The sequence below is a fragment of the Suncus etruscus genome, chromosome 1, assembly GCF_024139225.1.
Source record: "Suncus etruscus isolate mSunEtr1 chromosome 1, mSunEtr1.pri.cur, whole genome shotgun sequence".
NCBI classification, from domain to species: Eukaryota; Metazoa; Chordata; class Mammalia; order Eulipotyphla; family Soricidae; genus Suncus; species Suncus etruscus.
The window spans coordinates 148,285,741-148,309,771 of record NC_064848.1 but is presented as its reverse complement, the minus strand read 5'-3'; the positions used below and the strand labels follow the sequence as shown (position 1 = coordinate 148,309,771).

The window sequence follows — 24,031 nt, the reverse complement described above, 5'->3', positions numbered from 1 at the left end:
TTTATCTCTGGCATCCCATATGGTCCCCTGAGCACCAGCAGGAGTAAATCCTGAGTGCTGAGCCAATTGATAAGTCAAGAGCATCACTGGGTGTGACTCAAACACAACACAACACAACACAAAACAAAACAAAACAAAAATGAGTGAAAGTGTTAAAGGGTCTTTTAAGGGAGAGCTGCTGGCAGGTCTCCCATTCTCTCCTCTCTTCTCACTCTCCTCTTCCTTCCTTCCTTTCTTTCTTTTTTTTTTTTTTTTTTTTTGGTTTTTGGGCCACACCCGGCGGTGCTCAGGGGTTACTCCTGGCTGTCTGCTCAGAAATAGCTCCTAGCAGACACAGGGGACCATATGGGACACCGGGATTCGAACCAACCACCTTTGGTCCTGGATCGGCTGCTTGCAAGGCAAACACCGCTGTGCTGTCTCTCCGGGCCTTCCTCTTCCCTTTCTTATTTTATTGTTAGTCTGGGCCTCACCAGACGACCCTGGCTGGGTGTTATGTGTAACATTTATAATTTGGGGGGGAGTTTGGGTCATATCAATGGCGCTCAGGGGTTACTCCTGGCTCTGTACTCAGAAATCGATCCTGGAAGGCTCGGGGGACTATATAGGATGCCAAGAATTGAACCCAGGTCTGTCCTTGGTCAGATGCGTGCAAGGCAAATTCCCCATCCATTGTGCTATCTCTCTAGTCCCCAAACTGTATTTTATTTGGTTTATTTATTTATTTTGGTTTTGGGGCCACACCCAATGGTACTCAGGGGTTACTCCTGGCTCTGCACTCAGAAGTCACTCTTGGCAGGCTCGGGGGATCATATGGGATGCTGAGGATCGAACCGGGTTTGTCCCAGGTCCCCTGCATGCAAGGCAAATGCCCTATCACTGTGCTATTGTTTAGGCCCCTAGACATTATTTGGTAATTACACAGTACAGACAGCATCTCAGTGTGAATTAGCACCTCACAGCTCTGCACCTGCAGTCGCTGGGGGTGCAGTGTCTGCCCACATCACACTCATTTAGGTCATTGTGGGGGCCCTTGGCAGCCGCCCACCCAGCAGGGAGTGTGGTGCCACTATAGACAGGCTGTGCCCAGAAGTACCTATGTGTATGTGTGTTGGTTTCTGGACGTGACTTGGCCCTTCTCACCCGCCTCACTCAGATCCAGACGGCACTGCGACACAAGTCAGAGATTGAGCACCACCGAAACAAAATCCGGCTCCGTGCCAAGCGCCGCGGCCACTACGAGTTCCCGGTGGTGGATGACCTGTCCTCTGGGGACACCCGGGAGCGCCACCGCGTGTACCGCAGGGCTCAGATGCAGATCGACAAGATCCTGGACCCCACGGCCAGCGTGCCCTCAGTGTTCATAGAGCCCCGCAAGAGGTGGGAACTGGGGTGCGGCCTCCTGAGGGACAGACAGCCGCCTGGGAGGGAATGTAGGAGTCAGACACTGAGTCCACCACTGCTCCCATTTCTTGTCCTGTGGGCCTGCACACGTGGCTTTGCCTCTTCCTTCCTGCCCAGAGTGGTTTGTGGACCCCCATTTGCCTCAGAGGTTACATCACTGTCCCCCCAGTGCCACCTGCTGCCCCCTTGTGGTGATGCCGCGCTCGCCCACTCACCTCTCACTGGCTGGTTGAAAGTCCTCTGTGAACTTCAACCCCATCCAGGCTGCGTGACTGTCTGCCCCACACACATTCATGGGCACACTCTGGCGGCACCTGACAGAGGCAGGGGAAGGGGCACCCCTTGAAAGATAATCGCTTAATCCCTCTCTGTCTCTGTGTCTCTTGTCTCTCTCCCATAGCTCACGTCTGAAACGTTCCCCAAAGCCTCGCCGGAAACACCAGGTCAACGGCTGCCCCGGAGATGCGGAGAAGGACCGGCTCATCACTACGGACAGCGATGGCACCTACAAGCGGCCGCCTGGCGTCCACAACTCTGCCTATATGGGCTGTCCGGTGCGTACACGGTGGTCTCTGCTCCGGGGTGGTCATGATGCTGTGTGTGTGTGGTGAGGTGGGCCCGGGCAGTATGAGGCTTTGGGTACATGCGTAAGGAAGACTGGAGTGATGGAAGTGAGGGGCTGCGGGACATCCTTCAATTCTTTCCCCAGGGTATACCCTGGCCTCCCAGAGGTGAACACTTTTGGTTTTGGGCCACACTCGGTACTCAGAAGTTACTCCTGGCTCTTTGCCCAGACATCATTTCTGGAAGGCTTGGGAATCCTACGGGATAACAGGTTGAACCTGGGTTGGTATTTGCAAGGCAAATGCCGTATCCACTGTGCTGTCATTCTAGACCTGACTAGACGCTCCTTGAATTCAATTGGAAAGCAAGAGAGAAACATTTAGAAGATATTTCCCCCTCTCCTGGTCTGAAAGTTGTTTGGATGTCTTGGTGATAGGAAGCTTCTGTCCCTCTACTGTGCTTCTCAGGGGCCAAGAAGATAGATTTTTCTGGGAAGAAAAATGCAGAGGAAGTGAGGATTAAAAGATTAGTCATCTGCTGGGCTGGGTAAGGTTCCCAGGGCACATGGGAACCTCAAGTTCCGTCTCCTAACCACCTCCAAGAATAATCCTATACTCCAATAACTGATCTAGGAGTATCTTACACTGCTGAGCCACTAGATCAAAGAGAATGGGATGTGTCTTTAGACTCACAAAGTTTTTTTTTTTTGTTTGTTTGTTTGTTTTGTTTTTGGGTCACACCTGGCAGCACTCAGGGGTTACTCCTGACTCTGCTCAGAAATTGCTCCTGCCAGGCACAGGGGACCATATGGAATGCCGGGATTTAAACCACTGTCCTCCTGCATGTAAGGCAAACGCCCTGCCTGCATGCTATCTCTCTGGCCCTAGACTCAAAGATTTTACATTTCCAGTCGGAAAATGTGGCTGAGTTGCTCCTGAGGTGAGTGCAAGTTACACCGAGATACTCTCAGAAGATAGAGCCTGCTGCCTGCAGGGGCTGTGAGACAGAGACTCAGAGCCAGGAGGATACCCCATGCTGAGCCCTACAACAGTGGGTACAGCACATCCTTGGGAAGGCAGCCACTTCTATTCCAGTCAGACTTGCCCAGAGTATGCAAGGGGCTTTTCATTAGTTCCTTTCTCAAAGGTGGCTGTCCTGTGGGGTGCTGAGTATGCTTTTTCCTTTTCTCTTTTACTGGAAAAGGACACAAGAGGCCCAGAAACCCTGGGAGCCTGTGATTCAGAGTTTATGCAACCAGCTACTTCTAAATTGAGTCTTGTCATTTGTAGTTTCACAAATAATTGGGAGAGGCGTGAGGCGTGATTCCGTGAAGTCTTCAAATGGGAGGTGCCAGGAAGGGAGCCCCCATAGAGCAATCCAATGAAAGGACCAGACTCTCCCTCTTAGCAGGGATTAGATGACCTGAAATTCTGCAGCCACGTTGTTTTTTGCCCCCACTACTGGGGCTGGAGTTGCAGCTACATGCATTGTTGGCACTAGGCGGCGCCCTCGTGCTGCTCTGCGCTGGCTTGGCTGGGCTTCAAGCAATTGGCTCTGCCTGGAGGGAGGCCTTCCCTGGGGTCCTTCCTCCCCATCTAGGGGACCCATGCCATGTCTTGTATTGCATGGGGGATTTGGGACCCTGTTGTTTAAAAGTCAGATGTGGAAGAAAGGGGAGCCTACTTCATTCTGGCCTGGGCAGTCTTTTTTGGGGGGCAGGGGGCCATACCCGGTGGTGCTCAGGGGTTACTTCTGGCTCTGCGTTCAGAAATTGCTCCTGGCTCAGGGAACCTTATGGGATGTCGGGGATCAAACTGGTGTCCATCCAGGGTTGGCCACATGCAAGGAAAATTCCTTACCGCTTTGCTACCACTCTGGCCTCTGGCCTGGACAGTCTTTGCCATCTCCAGCCTAGTCCTTTCTTACCCTCTCCCACTTCCCTTCCTGTCACTGTTGTGATGACTAGGGTGAGGCACCTCAAGTTGTAGTAACTGTGAGGAAGGGACTGTCTCTGGGGCCCTTACATGTGCTTTCCTGGCTGGGGTGTGGCTGGCTGAAAGTGTCTTGTGATTCTGGGAACCATTGCAGGGTCAAGGCTCATGCACTAGGCATGGTGTCTATTCAGAATCATGTTTGCAGGCTCTGAGCCACCAAATTGTCCTGGATTCCTGCTTCCCTTTGTTTTCCCTTATTATTATTGTTTTGGTACTTAGGCCACTCGGATCACTCCTACTGGTGATTGGGGACTCGATGGGTTGCTGGGGGATTGAGCCTGGTTCAACTACCTGCAAAGCAAGTGCCTTCTTCACTGTATTATCTGTCGGCTCCTATTTTTGTGGGGGGGGGGCACATCTGGCGGTGCTAAGAGGTTACTCCTGGCTCTGCGCTCAGAAATTGCTCCTGACAGGCTCGGGGGACCATATAGGATGCTGGGGATTGACCATATGGGATCATGGTGCATCCACATGCAAGATAAATGCCCTACCACTGTGTTATCACTCTGGCCCCCAGGCTTCTATTTTTTCACTCCCTCCCCCTTCCCCACAGTGGAACATTCCCCGCCCCACAAGCACAGTATACCTCCTCTATTGAACTGTCAAATTTCTCAGTCTTCCTCCACATCCTGGGGAGCCACTGGGTTTCATGATGGCTGGGCATTGTGTTTTTCCATCTGCCTCTCTGCCTGCCGGGGCCCCTCAAGTATGAACCCTTTCTCCTCTCTCCACTGTAGTCGGATCCTGACCTCCCAGCTGAGGTACAGACGCCATCTTCAGCTGAGCTGAACCGCTACCCCGGCCTGCCCTTCCCGGTCTCTCAGTACGTCCCCCCACGGCCATCCATCGAGGAGGCACGCCAGACCATGCATTCCCTCCTGGATGATGCCTTCGCCCTTGTGGCCCCCAGCACCACGACAGCAGGCCCTGGTGCCCCTGCCAGCCTGCCAGTGAGCGGGCCCCCTTCCCGGGAGGAGCGACGAGGTGGCCAGTGGGGGTCCTTCCACAGTCCAGCCCAGACGCCCGCCAGCAACCCCTGCAGCGTGAGTATTCTAAAGGCTTCTGGGTGGTCTCTCAAGGCTAAGTGACTGGGGCAGGCGACCCCTTCCCAAGGGTCACACATGTGATGGTGATGCTCTGGTGAAGGTGTCTCATTCCGTTGCCATCCATTTGTTTTGTTTTTGGTTTTTTTGGGGGGGCCACACCTGGCAACTTTCAGGGGTTACTCTTGACTCTTTGCTCAGAAATTGCTCCTGGCAGGCTCGGGGGACCATATGGGACGTCAGGATTTGAACCAATGACCTTCTGCATGAAAGGCAAATGCCTTACCTCCATACTATCTCTCCAGCCCCTTTATTCTTTTTTTTTTTTTTTTTGATATCCCAGCCTTGATCTTTCAACCAAAAAAAAATTAAGAAAAACAAAACTGAACCCATATACAATACAATTAATTTGTCCCTCAAATCCCCAGTTGTATTACATACTATTTCTTAGCAGCACACAATATAATCCAAAGAGATTAGACTTATGTAACTCCTTAAACATTGAGGGCAAAGTACATTTATCTAGTTCCATGCACATGCTTACTAGTTTAAATTAACCTCAAAAGTTTTAGTGGGTTGTTTTTCTTAAGGATTGGAGTCAAGGGAAAATAGTAAAAAATGGTGCTACAGTGGCATTTGTTTGCATAGGCCCACCAAAATATAAGGGACATGGAAAGAAAAATTATGGTCTAAATACAAGGAGACCCTACCCCTTAAGTTTCCTGGCACAGGACTGACTTTAGGCTCCAGGCAAACTAGTTTGTCCAATTCAAGTCATCGTCTGTAGTGGCAATACACCTCCATTCCTCACATAGTCTCTGTTGTTGGTATCATGCTTCTGTATTAAAGGTCCTGGAGTCTGCATATCCCATATTGCAGTCAGGATGGTGCAGAGCATCCTCTCGTTTCACCTCACACTTAAGGGGCACTAGAGAGAACCCTGTCCTATAGAGCAGATCATTGTTGTTGTCAAGTCTCAGTATAAATGGAAGTCTCTTTTTAGGAGGTCGATGTCATACCCTTGGTAGTGTCTTTCCTGGTAGAGGACTGCTTCCTCTTCTTCTCAGTGTAAACGGAAGTCTCTTTTTAGGAGGTCGATGTCATACCCTTGGTAGTGTCTTTCCTGGTAGAGGACTGCTTCCAGCTGTTGCTATAAAAGACCTTGGATGTTTTGTAGATAGCTTGCCTGGTTCTGGCGTGAATGGAGGATGCCCATTCTTCTGAGGCCTGTGCCAGGTCATTATATCAATGTTCAGGGTATAAGGTACATTGTACTGAGATTTATTAGATAAGAACTTATCTGTAGGTATAGTGTTTTCCTATTTTAATGTATCTATGCAAAGAAGGATCAATGCCATAAAGCGTTATTGGTGCATCTGGAGGCAATAGGAACAAGACCAGCAATTTCCATGACATAGTTCAATCATAGGCATTAAACTGAGGGACAGATCCACCAACAATCCTTATTGAACAGCGTACAAAGAAAAGAAAAGATGAAAAGTGGATAGGAACATCATGGTAGAAGAATATATAGAGAGTTACAGCCGTTAAAGAAAATATACATAAAATATTCAAAAGATATATGTGTTCAATTTATGTCCTTCAAAATAGTTCTGGGATTGTTAGATCCACTGTATGTCTTTGGTCTGAGATTAGAACTGTGTATTATTGAAGTTAAGAAGGGTAAATCGGGGTACTGATGGTTGGGCGGAGTATACGCCCCCGCGCGGTCTGCATCATGTAGGCTAAGCCCCTTTATTCTTAATTTATTATTATTATAATTTTTTAATGTAGTCACTGTGAAATTACAAAGTGATTCATGATTGAGTTTCAGGCATACCATAAATTCAACACTGATCCTTTCACCAGAGTCCACTTTCTCCCCTCCTGCCTACAATCCCCCATACTAGTCTTCTATGAGAGGCACTTTTGAAAATAAATGTATATAAAATTTGTACTGTAGTTTACCATAGTGTTGCTGGCGGGGTTTTATACATGTTGCTTTACCACCTTTCTACCTTCCCTTCTCTCAGGTGACGGTTGACATTTTCCTCCACCATAGACATTTTGTCCCCTCACCGCGCCCCCTCCCCCGATCAATTTTCCGGTTCCCTCAGGTGGCATGTTTTCTACTGAACACCATAGTTCATGTTCTTTGTCCCCATAGTCTTTGGACATTATCATTATGTTTGTTTTTATCCTTCATATGAGAGCTCATTCTGTTGCTTGCTCTATCTCTAACTCAGCACTTATTATTTTAAAAAAAATTGTTTTTGGTCATATCTGGCAGGGTTCAGTTGTTATTTCTGGCTCTTTGCTCAGAGATTGCTCCTGGCAGGCTCAGGGAACCATATGGGATGCTGGGATTCGAACCACTGTCCTTCTGCATGCAAAGCAAACACCCCACCTTCATGCTATCTCTCCTGCCCCCTTATTATTTAATTTTTTAAATGTTTTAGGTTTTTGGGCCACCCCCTGAAATGTTCAGGGGTTATTCCTGCCTCTGGACTTAGGAATTACTCCTAGCAGCTCAGAGGACCATATGGGATGCTGAGGATTGAATCTATGTTGGCCACATGTAAGGCTTGTGCCTTACCCACTGTACTATCTCTCTTCAGCACACATTTATTTGTTTTTGAGCCAAGGAAGCTTTTTTTAAAGCCAATTTACGATTTTTATTTTATTTTAATTTTCAGAAAATCTTTTAATTATTTTTACCAGTTTTATTGAGATATATTTGACACAGTAATGTATAAGTTTAAGGTATAAAGCATAATGATATAACTTAAATATATCCTTAAATGGTTACCAAAATAAACTTAGTAAATAGTATCTTTTTCTTTTTCCATTTTTTTTATTTAAACACTGTGAATACAAAGTTGTTCATGATTGATTTTCAGTCTTCACCCATAAATATTTCCCACCACCAATGTTCATGATTGATTTTCAGTCTTCACCCATAAATATTTCCCACCACCAATGTTTCCAGTTTCTCTCCTACTCTCCTCCTTGCCTGCCTCTGGGGCAGGCATTTTACTCTCCCCCCTTTCCTTTTTTATTCCTTTTAGACACTGTGGTTAATGAAGGGATATTGTGTGTTCAGACCCCAGCAAGGAGGGTTAGAAACAGGGTTTAATTGAGGGAGTGGCAAAGCAGGGAGGCCTTACAGCCAGCCCCCTAAGCAAGAGAGGGAGAAAGAAGACCAAGGTTGGGTCCAGGGCCAGGAGTCAGCCAGGGAAAGGACAAAGAGAAGTCGTAGCAGAGGAGCATAAGGTAGCAGGAACAGAGACCCTAGTAAACAGTTTCTCCAGCAATTCAGCAACAACCATTCAGCAGGAGCAATGTGGTGGTGATGTGTGTATGATGGCAGCAGCAGCCTCAAATACTTCAGCCCTTCAGGCCAACTGCCCTCTAGTGGCAGTTCCAAGGGGCGGGTGCCTGGTAACTGACATCTTCACCCTTAAAGGGAAGAGTCTATTTTCTTATATAGCCTCCCTTTTCTGTAGAACAAAATAATGGGAAGGAATAAGAATAAATAACAGTATCCAAATATTGTTCTATGTGTGGATGCCCTTGGGTGAGCTCTGGCATGAGACTGTCCAGCAGATGCCGCTTTGGAGTTCAGGGGGTTGAAGCCTTTTTAGGAACCTTCCCTCCTCCTGGGTGAAAAAATACCTATGAGGGGTTGGGAGGAAAGGGGTGATCTCACCACTGCATTATCCAGCCTGTAAAAGGGACAAACAGACACAGTGGGAGTTCTATCAAGCAGTTTCATCTTTATTGAGTACAGCAGGGGTTTATATAGAGTAAAGAGATAAGCAGCTAAGCACAGATGATCAAGGCCCAAGCAAAGGGGTAATTCTATAAAAGGACAATGTTAGCCAATCTCGTTAAGCTTTAGAGGAATGTAATACCTTCTATATCTTAAGGTATGTCCTGTTTTTCTTAGTGGTTGGTGCAGTTTAATGGCTAATTGCCATGTACATACTGCACCCATTTTTCTGCTTTATATCAAACTTGTAACAGCCCACATCCTGCCTTCTTGTAAGGGCAAGGAGGGTGAGGGCTGAGCCTTTGCAGGCTACTTCCTTTAATGCTGGAACTGGTTGAGAACAGGGCAAGAGAGTATGAGGGGTCCAACAGTTCTACACAGTCAATCAAGTTTCAGGTAGGTCAGATCCAAAGGATTTCACTGATGACATAATCTCTCAGCGCAGGGCAGTCAGGAATGGTTCTCTGCAGGTCAGAAGAGCCAGGACCCCAGTTGAAGAAGCCGATTCAAGTAGGTGGTGGATTGGTGGCAAATAACCATTCTTTTACTTCTAATAGGAGGTTTTGATGCTTCATTGCAGAGGGACCAAAAAAGAAAAGCAAACTTTGTTTAGGAATAGTGAAAAGAAAAGAAAACTTTATTTAGGAACAGTAAAAATAGCAACATGCTGTAAGAAAAGCTACTTAATATCTGTAGAAACAACCAAAACAAATAGGATAAGAAAATAGCCTAAAAGAGAGAAAAATAGAAAATTGAAAAACTACTAAGTCTCATATGGTCCCCCCAGCCAGGAGTGACTTCTGAGTGCGTAGCCAGGTATAACCCCTGAGCATCACTGGGTGTGGCCCAAAAACCAAAAAAAAAGAAAAACTACTTAAAAGAAAAACTGTAAGGTGACCCAAGTGCAGGGATTGTTAAAACCTATACCAAAGGGCCGAGAGAGATAGCACAGTGGCGTTTGCCTTGCAAGCAGCCGATCCAGGACCAAAGGTGGTTGGTTCGAATCCCGGTGTCCCATATGGTCCCCCGTGCCTGCCAGGAGCTAATTCTGAGCAAACAGCCAGGAGTAACTCCTGAGCATCGCTGGGTGTGGCTCAAAAACAAAAACAAAAACAAAAACAAAACCTATACCAAAAAGAAAAAAAAAGCTAAACTTTTAATTAATTTAATTAAATGAAATTAATTAATGAAAATTTAATCACTTAGGAACTGGTTGAGAGATCATCTGACTGCTTCCTGCTGACAAGGGACATTGTGGGGTTGCCAGAGTTTCACATTTTGCTATCTAACTAATAGAGGAAAGAGAAAATGACTAAATTGGGTTCTTATTGGATCAAAAAGATAAATAAGTACATTCTGATTTCTATACAGAAGTATAAGTGCAGCTGAACTGCTTGGAAACAAGAGGATCCTTCACACGATTTCTTTTTATTTATTTATTTGTTTGTTTATTTGTTTATTTATTTATTATTTGCTTTTGGGCCACAACAGCAGCGCTTAGAGGTTACTCATGGCTCTGTACTCAGAAATTGCCCCTTGCAGGTTCGGGGGACCATATGGGATGCCAGGTCCATCTATGGTTGGCTGTGTACAAGACAATGCTCTACCACTGTTTTGTCCTACAGCCCCATTCATATTATTTTTTTAAAGTGATGAAAAGGCAAAAAGCCTTTCTGAGTCTCAGAAATGTTGACTTCTGATGAGATGTAATGGAACCCAGAGTTTCTCTTTGGGACTGTCCTCTATAGAAGTATAAGCATAGCTTTTTCTTAGAATTTTTTTGTTGTTGTTGTTTTTGTTTTTGTTTTTGGGTCACACCCGGCGGTGCTCAGGGGTTACTCCTGGCTGTCTGCTCAGAAATAGCTCCTGGCAGGCACGGGGGACCATATGGGACACCGGGATTCGAACCAACCACCTTTGGTCCTGGTTCGGCTGCTTGCAAGGCAAACGCTGCTGTGCTATCTCTCTGGGCCCGCTTTTTCTTAGAATTTTTAAGTTGTCTGCTACCCAATATTTATCAGTTTTAGCCCAGATAGGTGAATTAATTGTTTTCAGAGCCTGTGCATCTTCTGGAAAGTGCCTTTCAGCAGTTGTATGGGTTTCCCCTTAAGGTAAATTTTAAAAAATTAAAAAAAAATGTTAAGGATAGAAAATCAAGCAGAGGTATAGTATCTTTTAAATTTTTTTTAATAATTTAATTTTGAGAGTTCTATGAACACATTTAACAAGGACTTGTCCTTGATAATTATAGGGCATACCAGTGGTATGTTTAATTTGCCATTCTTTGCAAAATGGTTGAAAAGTTTCACTAGTGTAGGTTGGACCATTATCCGTTTTGATGATATTGGGTACACCCATGACAAAAAAGCATTGTTATATAAAATAAAACAAACAGCTGTAGTTCTTTACAAAGTCATAGGTACAGCCCATATAAAATGTGAATAGGTGTCAATTACTACATGTAGAAATGATTTGTTTGGGAAGAAGTTAACATGAGTGATATCCATTTGCATAATTCATTTATCTGTAGACCATGGGGTTTGTCCAGCAATATGGAGGTGCAGTGCAAAGGAACTCAATGACCAGAAAGAGATCTTATATGAGTGATGAAAATAGGCTCAAAGCACCTTTGTAAAATAGCTTGCAGTTGTTGAAGCAAATTTTGAACCACAGTTGTGAGCGTTTATGGAAGCAGTGAAAATTCTAGGAAAATGGTCAACTACATTGACTGAGTCTCTTACTATATATTAATGGGCCTGACACATGGAAGAGTGAATAATTCAGAGTGGCAAGTTCCACATGTTGGGTTGAATTATAATTAGTACATACTGTTTCCTTATACTGTACATTTCACTTTATCTCCATTCAACACCCATTTATTGTCCAGAGTGATCAGTTTCAACTATCATTGTCACAGTAGACACTTCTTTACTTTAACTCAGGGGTCTCAAACTCAATTTACCTGGGGGCCAAAGGAGGCAAAGTCGGGGTGAGGCAGGGCTGCATAAGGGATTTCACAAAAAAAATAGTCCTCAAACGTCATTATTAACAGTTTTAATTATTTCTTCTGAACATGAATAGAACATTGAGTGAAGATCATGAACAGTTCTTCTGAACATGGCATCTTTTGCCTATTCCTTGCTGCCAGAGACTTGACAGCGCTTCATCTCACAAATTTGAACCACATTTGGCTTTAGAGAGGAAGCAGTTGAGACCCTCAGTATGGCGTGAAGATGATCATCATTAAGTCTAGACCTGTACTTTGACTTATTGAAGTTCAATGTGGAGAATAACTTTTCACACAAATATGTGCTCCCAAAAAGGCACATGGTGTGCTTGAACATTTGGGAAAGCTCAGGGAAGCTGGGGGCAATTCTCTTAAAAATTGCCCATGCATGTCTGCTTTTCCACTAATCTCCCTGAACTTGGCTTTGAGATCAGAGTTGCACTGCAGGTCAGTGAGCTCCATTTGAAGCACAGGAGGGGCATCTTGCACGTCAAAGGAAAAGGAGTCCACAAGAATTTGTAAAGTGGCTCTGTGCTTTTTGAAGTCTGCAAATCTGTGATCAAATTCCTTCTCTAGCTTAAAAATAGCATCAACATATTTCTCACCATTGAATGGTATGCCTGTACCCACAAGTTCCTTGCATGCTGGGAAATGGCAAAGGTTTGTCTGAGAAAGCTGGGATTTCCATAACACAAGTTTTGTGGAGAATGCTCTCCCGTTGTCATAGGCAGCACTGATAAGCTGCCCTGGACCTTGTAACATCTTGTTTAGTACATTCAGCTTATGTATGATGTCAACAAGAAAAGCTAAGTTCATGAGCCATTTGTGTTCACTCAACTCAGAAACAGCATTCCCATCCTTCTCCATGAAGATGAAGGCTTTCACTTCTTCTCTCAACTCAAAAAATCTTTTCAGGACATTTCCCCTGCTGAGCCAACATACCTCGGTGAAATAGAGCACATCTCCATATTCTGACTCCATTTCCTCTAAAAAAGCATGGAACTTCCTGTGCTTTAAGCCCCTGGATCTGATTTGGTTGATGCATTTCACAACAACAGACATCACATTGTCACACGGCAGGCATTTACTGCAAAGGGCCTGCTGATGGATAATGCAGTGAAGAGCAATGGCCTTTTCTACACCCTCCTCTTCAAGTTTTTTGAACAAGTGCCACTAGTCCATTTTTCCTCCCTGTCATCAATGGTGCTTCATCGGTTATTATTCCAACAAACCTCTTCCATGGCAAACCTGCATTCTCAATGGCATCACACAGATGCCGAAATATCTCATTAGCGGTGGTCTGGCCATGCATTGGAATGATTGTGAGCAGCTCCTCTGTCAATTCAAAATTGCAATCAACACCATGGACATAAATTGTGAGCTGCACAGTGTCTGTTATATCTGTGCCCTCATCAAGAGCAACTGAATATGCATCAAAATATTTGGCTTTCTCACACAGTTGATGATAAGTGTCACTTGACATGTCAGAAATGTGCTCTGCCACAGTGTTGGCAGAAAGGCTGATTTTGCTAAACTGACCTTTCTTTTCTGGACAGATAATACTTGCAGCCTGTAACATGGATTTTTTAACAAACTCTCCTTCTGTGAATGGTTTCCCTGCCTTAGCATCATCTCACTAACCATGGAACTAGCTTCGACTGATGCAATATTCTCTTTGGTTGCTTTCTTGAAATCTTGTTGCCTCATTAGACATGCTTTAAGACTGGCAACCCTCTTGTCTCTCTCATTTCCTTGATATTTTGCACATTCCTCAGCATGTTTAGTTGAATAATGGCGTTTCAAGTTGTATTCCTTGTGCACTGCAACTTTCTCTGAGCAAATAAGATATGTGGGGATGCCCCTGTGCTCAACAAAGAAATACTGCGTCTCCCACTTTTCCTGAAATTGTCTGTGCTCGTCATCAATCTTTCTCTTCTCTGCAGGCTTTGATGAAGTCATGATGAAGGTATGACAAAATCTAATTTTGTAATAAACTTCTCTCCCTTAGGCCTCTGATAATGCAACAAACAGCAGGCAGAGCATTGGAAATGATGTCTGTGCTAGGCGCAAAGTATTCGCAATTATTTGCTTACCAAATATTTGCAATAAAAAATCGCTTTAGTAAGAAAAATATCGCCAAAAATCGCATTAAACATTTGCATACCCCAAACGGAACTGCTCGGGGTATGCAAATGTTTGATGTGTTTTTTTTCTTACTAATGCGATTTTTATTGCAATTATTCAGTAAGCGAATAATCACGAATACTGCGATATTTGAAGGCCGGCCGCAGGCCACAAAATGTTGTAGGGAGGGCCACAAACGGCCCGAGGGCTGCGAGTTTGAGACCCCTGCTTTAACTGCATCCACTGCTTTTTGTGGCAAGCTTCTTACCTTAGATTGGTCTTCCCAGCCTTCATCTCTGTTGTCTTTGAATATTATTACCATACCGTGTATAATTTTTCTTCTATCTCACAAATGATTTTCCATACCTATCCACATATAAGCAAATTTCATGACTTCATTTTTTTCTGTTGGCTGTATAGAATTCTGTTGTGTAAATGTACCACAGTTTTTTTAGCCACTCATCTATTCTCGGGCACTTGGGTTTTTTCCCAGATTCTGGCTATTGTAGCTAGTGCGGTGATAAGGATAGGAGTCAGCACTCATTTATTTATATAATTTTGGTTTTTGGGCCACATCCTGGCACTCAGGGATTATTCCTGGCTCAGCACTCAGAAATATCTCCTGGCAGACTCAGGGAACCATTTGAGATGCTAGGGATCAAACTTGGGTCTATCGGGGCCATAGTGTGCAACACAAATGTTCTACTGCTCTGCTCTTGCTTCAGCCCAAGAATCAACACTCATTTTAAAGAATTAATTCCTAGGGCCAGAGAGATAGCATGGAGGTAAGGCATTTGCCTTTCATGCAGAAGGTCATTGGTTCGAATCCCGGCATCCCATATGGTTCCCCTGAGCCTGCCAGGAGTGATTTCTGAGCATTGAGCCAGGAGTAACCTCTGAGCGCTGCCGGGTGTGACCCAAAAAACAAACAAACAAACAAACAAACAAAAAAGAATTCCTTTTTATCCGCAGATTAAGCTCCCTTGATAAATAATTTTCATCTTTAATTTAAATTTAAAAAAATTTTGGGTCATACCCAGCAATTTTCAGGGCTTATTTCTGTCTCTGCATTCAGGAATCACTCCTGGCATGCTCAGAAATCTGGCATATGGAATGCCAGAGAAGGTTGTCCATGTACAAGGCAAGCAACAATCTGCTGCCCTGTCACTCCAGCTTGATAAAGAATTTAAAAAAAATGAGCATGTTCCCATCACCAAAATCGTTGTTGCCATTTGTTGGGACAGGCCTGTCCTCAGTGTCTGTGGGTTCCTGGCAGTTCACTTTGGCAACTACTGGTTGAACTGCTCAGGAATATGACCCTTCAGGAGGCAGGACGATTTTCAGATATCATGTCTCCACCTTGGAGCTTGACATGTCTTCTAGCTTTGTTCAGCTGTTTTGTCTCCAATGAGAGGTAAAGGTTAACCTCAAGGGTATAAGTTCAAAGGTCACATTTTCAGAAAATGATGGAACTCGCAGGTTTGACTCTTGAGAGGAATTACTAGATCACAAATTAAATTTCTCTAGGGTATGTTTACACTGGCTTCTCTTAGTTTTTTTGGGGTCACACCTGGTGGTGCTCAGGGGGTCATGTTGAATCTCTTCAGCCTGCTGCATGCCAAATCTGCTGTCAGCCCTTTGAGCCATCTCCTTGGCCTTGATTTCATTTTTGTCTTTTTTTCTTTTTTTGAGCTTTATCAAGGTGAAATTAGGTGATGATATATGTCAAAATAATTGTTCTCCGAAATCGCTTTGTATTTTCCACCAGCTTTCCAGCAGCTCCCTTCATGACTTGGTGATGGTGTCCGTGTAGTGGAGTCAGATGCAGTTGTGTGGTCTGTGTTGAGAATGTTTAAACAGCCTTGGTTACACATTAAGTTTTTTGTTTGTTTGTTTGTTTGTTTTTGGGTCACTCCCGGCAGCACTCAGGGGTTACTCCTGGCTCTATGCTTAGAAATCGCCCCTGGCAGGCACAGGAGACCATATGGGATGCCGGGATTCCAACCACCATGCTTCTGAAAGGCAAATGCCTTACCTCCATGCTATCTCTCTGGTCCCCACATTAAGTTTTAAAGAGACAATTTCCTATTTGTAGTCCAAGATTCCTGGCACCTGCACTACTCTGGGCACAGCAGGTATTAGGAGTGCAAGACCCAATGCCCAGCAGGTGCTCTCCTGCTTGGTAGACACATATGGGAAGTGGGTGCATCAGTTGGACCAGGGGCTCAAAGGGTACCATTACTGAGCATTGCAGGATATGGGAAGGACTCTTTGTATGTTTGGGGCCATAGTCATCTATTCCTAGCTGTGTTCTGGGATCCCTCCTGGTAGGGGTGGGGAACCCTGTAGGGTGCTAGAGATAAAACCCAGTCTGTGGTTATCACGTTTTTTTTTGTTTTGTTTTTGTTTTTTGTTTTTTGGGCCACACCCGGCTTTGCTCAGGGGTTACTGCTGGCTGTCTGCTCAGAAATAGCTCCTGGCAGGCACGGGGGACCATATGGGACACCAGGATTCGAACCAACCACCTTTGGTCCTGGATTGGCTGCTTGCAAGGCAAATGCCGCTGTGCTATCTCTCCGGGCCCGGTCATCACGTTTGATGCAAGTACCCTCTCTGCTGTATTATGGCTCTAGATTGTAGGAAGGACTCTGTGGGCAACCTGACATCTGAGGTAGAGCCGTGAGGGCCGAGGGAAGGAAATCGTCAGACTCCAAGAGTGGGGAACACAGTAGATGCCCAGTAACTCAGCACACAGGGCAGGCCGGAAGCTGCCTCTGACAACCCTCTGAGATCAGGTCAGTTAAGCTAGCATTGGGGTCTTCAGCACAGTGGGTATTAGGCCACAAAGGAAAGAGGAAGGGCATCCTGCTGGCCACACTGACCATCTTGAGAGCTTCTAATGTGTTGCCAGGAGGGGGACCCCAGGAAGAACTGGGTGGGTCTCCGGGCAGCCTGAGTTCCCAGAGCTTGAAAGAGGAGAGACACTCAGATTGTCCCTGAGAGCCACTGGAAACTGCTTGTGTTTGAAGGGTGTGGGGAGCAGCCCTCCAGAAGGGTGAGAGAGAAGGAGCTTCAGCACTCACGCAGGTGTGGTGACAGCTTCCTTGAAAAGCCTGACCCGTGCTCTCATGGCTAAATGAGGGCATTCTTTTTCAAGTTTTACTGAGTTTTGAGGACCTGAAGATCTGTTTCTAGCACATTCAGAAATTTTTTTCTTAGTCTGTTTTTCTTACTCTTTCTCTCCTCTCTCGAATCTTCAATTATACATTTATTAACAAAGCTGTCCCACAGCTCAGTTGGGTCTCTCTTTCCTCTTTTGTGTCACTATCCTTCCCTTCTGCAGGATCCAGTCTCTGAGACTCCATCGAGTACTCTGGTCATGGATCAGACACAGTTTCACATCTAAACTTCACTTTACTTTTTTTTTTTTTTTCTGGGAAATACATAACAGTACTCAGGCCATACTCCTGGCTGTGTGCTCAGGAATCAGTTCTGGTAGGTTTGGGAGACGTAGCATTGTGCCAGGGGTCAAACCAGGTCAGCTGCATCCAAGTCAAGTGCCCCACTGTCCTCTCGTCAGCCCCTGCTTTGCCATCATTGATGCCTCCTTGCCTGATCTGTCCTCAGTTCCCTGAGGAGTGACCCCCCCCCCCATTCTCTTTGTTTTTGCAAATGCCACGTCCCTGCTTCTCTGCTCTCGTGTTCAGTTGTGACAGCGGTGATTGGAAGCCACGCGTCATCATCCTGAACTTGCTGGATGCTATGTATTTGTTTTTCTAAAACTACTGAGCTTTGTTTGGCTTTTGGTCTTGTCTTCATGCTCTGTTTGTCAGAGTCAGAGCAGCTTTCAGCTTATAGCTTTCAGTGCTGCAGGGCTGGCTTGTCAGAGTGCCTTGAGCAGGGCTCCCTAGAACCTGAGGTTCCTATCCAGAGTTGGTGAGTCAGCCTAGGCTGCCACCACCAAGAGCTGCAGATCTGAGAGGCTCCAAACAGAGATAGATTCTCTCCTGGTTCTAATAGCTTTTGGACTGGGTGGGTGAGTCTGAGACAACTCTGGAGCAGGAGCTCAGTTTCTGGGCAACTTCCTCCCACCTGCATAGCTCCCACACACATGCTTACCAGAGGCTCTCATGGTGACACCAGTTTCATGACCAGTTTATACTCCCAAAGCTCTCAGTTAGCCTGAGTCACCACTTCGAGGATGCCACCCGAGAGCATCTGTCAGAGGCAGCTTCCGGCCTGCCCTGTGTGTTGTGTTACTGGGCGTCTACTGTGCTCTCTACTCCTGGAGTCTGATGATTTCCTCGCTTCAGCCTTCATGGCTCTACCTCAGATGTCAGGTGCCCAGAGAGTCCTTCCCACATGCTAGAGCCAAAGTACAGCAGGGAGGGTGCTTGCCTCAAACATGGCAGATCTGGTTTCGATCTCCAGTATCATACAGGCCCTCTCAGCCTGGCCTGGAAGGATCCCAGAACCCAGAGTTAGGAGTCAACATACTGTGCAAGGCTTAGTTATGACACACAGACACATAGATACACATACAGAGACACACAGAGACACAGATACATACATACATACATATATACATACATACATACACACAGAAGGTCTGAGAACCAGCACATAGAATAAGGCATATTCTCACACTATGGCCCCCAAACAAACAAAAAGTCCTTTCCACTCCGACCCCTATTCTTAGTGTTTTTAAAAGATGTCCTTATTGGAGCCAGAGTGATAGCACAGTGGTAGGGCGTTTGCCTTGTACATGGATGACCTGGGACGGACCCCTGACATCCCGTATGGTCTCTTGAGTGTATCAGGAGTGATTTCTGAGTGCAGAGCTAGGAGAAACCCCTGAATGCTGCTGAGTGTGGCCCCCAAAACAAAACAATAAAAACAACCAACAAAAAGTATTTAAAAAAAGATGTCCATATTGTGTTTTCCAAAATTTCCAATGTTGAATAACTCAGCATTCCCATCAGCCATGGACCAGGCCCCCTTTTTCCCCATATCCATGCAACATGGCATTTTGTTCTTTTGGATGTTTCTCACTGGTGCAGAGTGATATCTCACAGTTGCTTTAATTTACATTTCCTGATGATCAGTGATGTGAGCCTAGTTTTTCATATATCTTTGGCCCTCTATGTGTCTCCTTTGAGGACACCTCTTTTCCCCATCTTTGGACGGGGTGATCTGTTTCTTTTCAGTCAAGTCTTATAGGTGCTTTCTTTAGAGCTTGGACTCGAGCCCTTTGTATGGGTTCTTGGTTCAGTTTCTGCCTGGTCACATCCGTAGGTGCCCTCTCTTCTCTATGTACCTCTGGAGCTGTTTCATGGAGGAAGGTGGGCCATGCTGAGTCTAGTCTCTCCTTCCTGAGAGCGGCTGCTCTCTCTGCTTCAAACCAAAATCATTCTTGGCACCCAACCAGTTTTCCTGAATCATCTATAATAATTAGCCTCTATTTTAGCTCCAGACCCAGCTCTTATTCTTTTCCAGGGAAACTTTTATCACTGAAATAATTTTCTTTCTCTATTTATTGGGCTTGAAGATGCCAACCGTCTTGACATTGTCTTCTCTCCATGTCCTCTATCTGCTGCTCTGTTGATAATCAATTTAGCTGCTTTGTCCTTCTTTCTGTCTTCAGACTATCCAGAACCTCTTCTGTTGGACAATTGGATTGTTGTCCTTGGCTGTTCTTTTTCTTGCTTGCTAATTCCGAGTCCTAAGGACATTGTTTTGTCCTCCCACTATTCTCTTTCTCCATTCTCTGCTCTCTCATTTCAGCTCCTGCTATTATTTTACCTTCTCTCTCCATTCCCCCCCCCTCTGTTGTACTTTTTGAAAGACAAAGGACTTGTTGTATTCTATAAGTGCTGCCTCAATCTGTATTGTCCTTTTGGTTGACTCTTTTCTCTGCTTCTGGCATAATCCTGCTCCTTTTATCTTTACATATTCAATCTCTGCAGATGAGTTTTAGCAGTGATTTTGGGACAGACTTGTATTTTTTTTTGTTTATTATCCATTGTTAGATAATAACAACAATTATTTAACTAGAGACTAATGACTTAGTTCTGTGTTGTAAGTAACTAAGAAGTCAGATTTCACTGTTTTTTTTTGTTTGTTTGTTTTTGTTCATCTGTTTTGTTTTTGTTTTGAGACCACATCTGGCAGTGCTCAGGGAGGTTATTCTGGGCTCTCTGCTCAGGGATCACTCTGGTTGAGGCTCGGGGAATCCTATGGGTTACTGGGAATTGAACCCGAGCCAGCTGTGTGCAAGGCAGGTGCCCTGCCTGCTGGCTGGTTGCTTCCAGCCTTATGCCAAGTTATCTTCTTTTGTCCCTTCATCCTTCTATGGGTGTTGTTGTGATGAGGGGAGGGCATACATACATTTAGTTATTGTATTCCCACATTTACTCATGGTGTTGCAGGGTTGCTAGCACCACAGGGTGGGCATGTTGTTTGCACTGTCAGAGGTTCCCAAAACTTGAACTACGGAGCTGCACATGCCCGTCAGGTGTGCTCTGCTTAGGTTGGGGTGATCTCACACATTTTGGTTGTGAAGCTCACCTGTGTGCCCCTTTGCAGGAGGGTCCTGCTCCTGGCTGTGGTGCTTTGTGTCTTAGCTGGCATTCTCCAGGACCTGCCTGCACCCTCTGGTTTTGCAGGTTCCACAGCTCTGCTGCATTGCAGTCAGACATTCTCTGCAGCGCTGAGACCCTGAGACATCACTCAGTACATGCAGGCAGGCCGGGGATTGAACTGGAGACTTTGCACTGGGAAGACAGTTGGGCGTCTTATACCCTTTCCTGACCCTGTCCCCATGACAGAACTTTTACAAACAGGTATTGAGCAATTTTCTCATGTGATTGCACACAAGCATGAGAACAGAGGCTGAATCCAATGAGAAGCCTTGGTCACTGGCAGTGACTGTGTTCAGCTCCCGTAACTCTGGCTGTGTGTTTCCAGGAGGACCTTGCCCTCCCTTTGCTGCTTCTGGCTCAATAAAAGCCACAGGAATGAGGATTTCAAGGTGCCTTAAATTCCATGTGGAACTTTATTTACTGCTCAGGACATTTCTTCTCTGTGGTGGCCGTTGGAGCCTGTTAGTTGGTGGGGGGCATCAGGTGCTGGAGGCATAGTTTCTGCTTTCCTGCATCCACATGGCCTCCCTAGAGTGATCCTCTGAGGAGCTGGTGTGGATGCGATGGAGCCATTTCACTGCCCTGCTACCTGCTTCATGTATCCTAGATGCGTCCCAGATTCCACCCTCTGGGGCTGGAGAGATAGCATGGAGATAGGGCCTTTGCCTTGCATGCAGAAGTACAGTGGTTTGAATCTCGGCATCCCTGAGTCCTCCAAAAGCAATTTCTGAGCATAGAGCCAGGAGTAACCCCTGAGAGCTACAGGGTGTGACCCAAAAAAAACCAAAACAAAACATAACAGATTCCACTCGCTGCTGGGTCTGTCCCTTGTGCTCTGTTTGCCTGTATCATGCTGAAAAGCAAGAGGGTGTTGTGTTAAGATGGAATTTGGTTGATATGGCTGATGGAAACCATAAAATTCTGTTTTATACTTCAAATTTTTCTGTAGGTGAGACCTCTAGATGGGTGTGTATGTGTGTGTGTTTGCAGTCTCTTGGTGAATGCAGTCTCTTGCAAAGTATCATCCTTTTCTGATTATAGGAGAGTTGAAGTGCTTCACTCTGCAGTGATAAAACCGATTAAGAGGGGACAGCTACCTTTGCCTTATTTTTTGGGGGGGAGCCATACCCAGCGATGCTCAGGGGTTACTCTTGGCTCTGCATTCAGAAATGGCTCCTATCAGGCTCAGGGATGCTGGGATCGAACCTGGGACAGTCCTGGGTTAGCCACATGCAAGGCAAACACCCTACTGCTGTGCTATTGCTCCGGCTTCTACCTTTGTCATTTCAGTTATGGTGTATTCTGCTGGCAATCTGGCTAGGCCAATTGATTGTTAACTCTTCTCTGGGGGTTCTAATCTGCAAAGGATTATCTTTGAAAGTCCAAACTGCTCTGGCAGCCCCTGAGGTCCCGTGAGTAATTATTATCTATCTCAGATTTCTCTTATGGGGGAACAGAAGTCCATTTCTTTCCTGCCTCCCTCCCACAATCCCTGGGGCTTCCTCACTGGCAGGTTCCTCTCCTGCTCTGTCAGGGTGGTGAACACAGTCTCAGACTCATAATCCTTCCAGACCTCCACGAGGTGAACAAGAGGTGGAGCCTGTTGACCTAATAAATAGACTCAGGGCTGGGGCCAGAGTGATAGCACTGTGACAGGGCATTTGCCTTGCACGTGGCTGAGCCAGGACAGGCCTGGGTTCGATCTCTAGCATCCCATATTGTCCCCTGAGCCTGCCAGGAGTGATTTCTGAGTTCAGAGCCTGGAATAACTCCAGAGCGCCACTGGGTGTGCCCCCACTTGAAATAAAACAGACTCAGGGGGAGTCGAGTAAGCCTTCCGTGTTTGTCATGCCAAAGCCTCTCCATTCTCCTCACAAGACAGAATGGGACACCCTGGAATGTGGAACATGGGTCACTCAGGGCTATGTCATTCAAATGTGTACATGTCTTGTCATTGTGAGGCCCCAGGTTCAGTCCCCAGCACTATGTGGTGTACCACCCCATCTCCCTACTCCCACTTCCCAAAAGGTCTTTGGAGCTGGTAGTCAAATTTGGAGGGAATGATGTAGCCTGGTTTCATCTGCAAAACTGACAATGGCTCCTCATCCTCCTCCTCCTCCTCCTCCTTCTTTTCTTCTTCTTCCTCCTCCTTCTCTTTCTCTTCTTCTTCTTCTTCTTCTTCTTCTTCTTCTTCTTCTTCTTCTTCTTCTTCTTCTTCTTCTTCTTCTTCTTCTTCTTCTTCCTCCTCCTTCTCTTTCTCTTCTTCTTCTTCTTCTTCTTCTTCTTCTTCTTCTTCTTCTTCTTCTTCTTCTTCTTCTTCTTCTTCTTCTCCTCTTCTTCTCTTCTTCTTTTCTTCTTTTCTTCTTCTTCCTTTCTTCTTCTTCTTCTTCTTCTTCTTCTTCTTCTTCTTCTTCTTCTTCTTCTTCTCCTCCTCCTCCTCCTCCTCCTCCTCCTTCTTCTTCTTCTTCTCTTCTTCATCCTCCTCCTCCTCCTCCTCCTTCTCCTCCTCCTCCTTCTCCTCCTCCTCCTCCTCCTCCTCCTTCTTTTTTGGTTTTTGGGCCATACCCAGTGGCACTCAGAAGTTATTCCTGGCTCTGCATTTAGAAATTGCTCCTGGGAGGCTCAGGGGACCTTATGGGATGCTGGGGATCAAACCCATGTTTGTCCTGGGTCAGTCGTGTGCAAGGCAAACACCCTACCACTGTGTTATCACTCTGGCCTCTTCTCTGTGGCCCTTTCTCTGGTCCCATGAGCCTGCATTAGTGCCAGTACAATGCTTACCACAAAACGCTTGTGCCACAGAGGGCAGCCTAGAAGGTTGGGGAGTGCTGGAGCAGGCCCAGAATTTGGGCCCACTGCGTGCCTAGACTTGGAGCCCCCAATGAATATAGGTGGTGGATGTTTCAGACCTCCCACAGTTACTAGCCTGCTATCAAATCTGATTCAGTGTTCAGAGAGATGTTGGCTTTGCGTGTACAGAGAGCTCAGCTATGTTGATTCCCTGAGGAATGCAAAGAAGGGAGGTTTCTTTAAACCTGATACCATATTTTTTTTACAAAGATCCCTTGCAAAGAACCCAGAACCCTTGCTCGCATGCCTGCCTATCAAGAGAGTTGCTGCACAGCTCTTATTGGTAGTGGACATCTTCAAGGCAGCCTGTTGTGGGTACACTAGCTTGCTGCATGTCTGCCAGCACTGCTCTGTGGCATCTGTAATACTACAACGGAGTGTGCATTTTCCAGCTGACAATGTCAGGTGTGTGTTAACCCTGAAGCAACAGTGTGAGAGAACCACAACTAAGTATGAGAACAACACACAGCATAGTGTGAGCATCACAGCCAAGTGTGTGAGCATGAAATCATACGATTTTTTGCTACCTCTTTAGATCTGGAGAAGATGGTACTGAATAAACTTAGTGAGAATGAGAGGGACACTGGGACTGGAGAGATAGCACAGCAGTAGAATGTTTGCCTTGCATGCAA

General features: G+C 45.8%; 1 protein-coding gene across 1 annotated transcript in view; it reads left to right on the top strand.

Moving 5' to 3' along the window:
• KIAA1549 (KIAA1549 ortholog) overlaps positions 1-24,031 on the top strand; it is a gene marked incomplete at its 5' end in the record, with an annotated part of 126,773 nt that overhangs the window by 92,099 nt on the left and 10,643 nt on the right. The window contains 3 exon segments of the mRNA XM_049782727.1: positions 1,157-1,380; positions 1,805-1,958; positions 4,700-5,005. Coding sequence (XP_049638684.1) covers positions 1,157-1,380; positions 1,805-1,958; positions 4,700-5,005 — 684 coding nt within the window.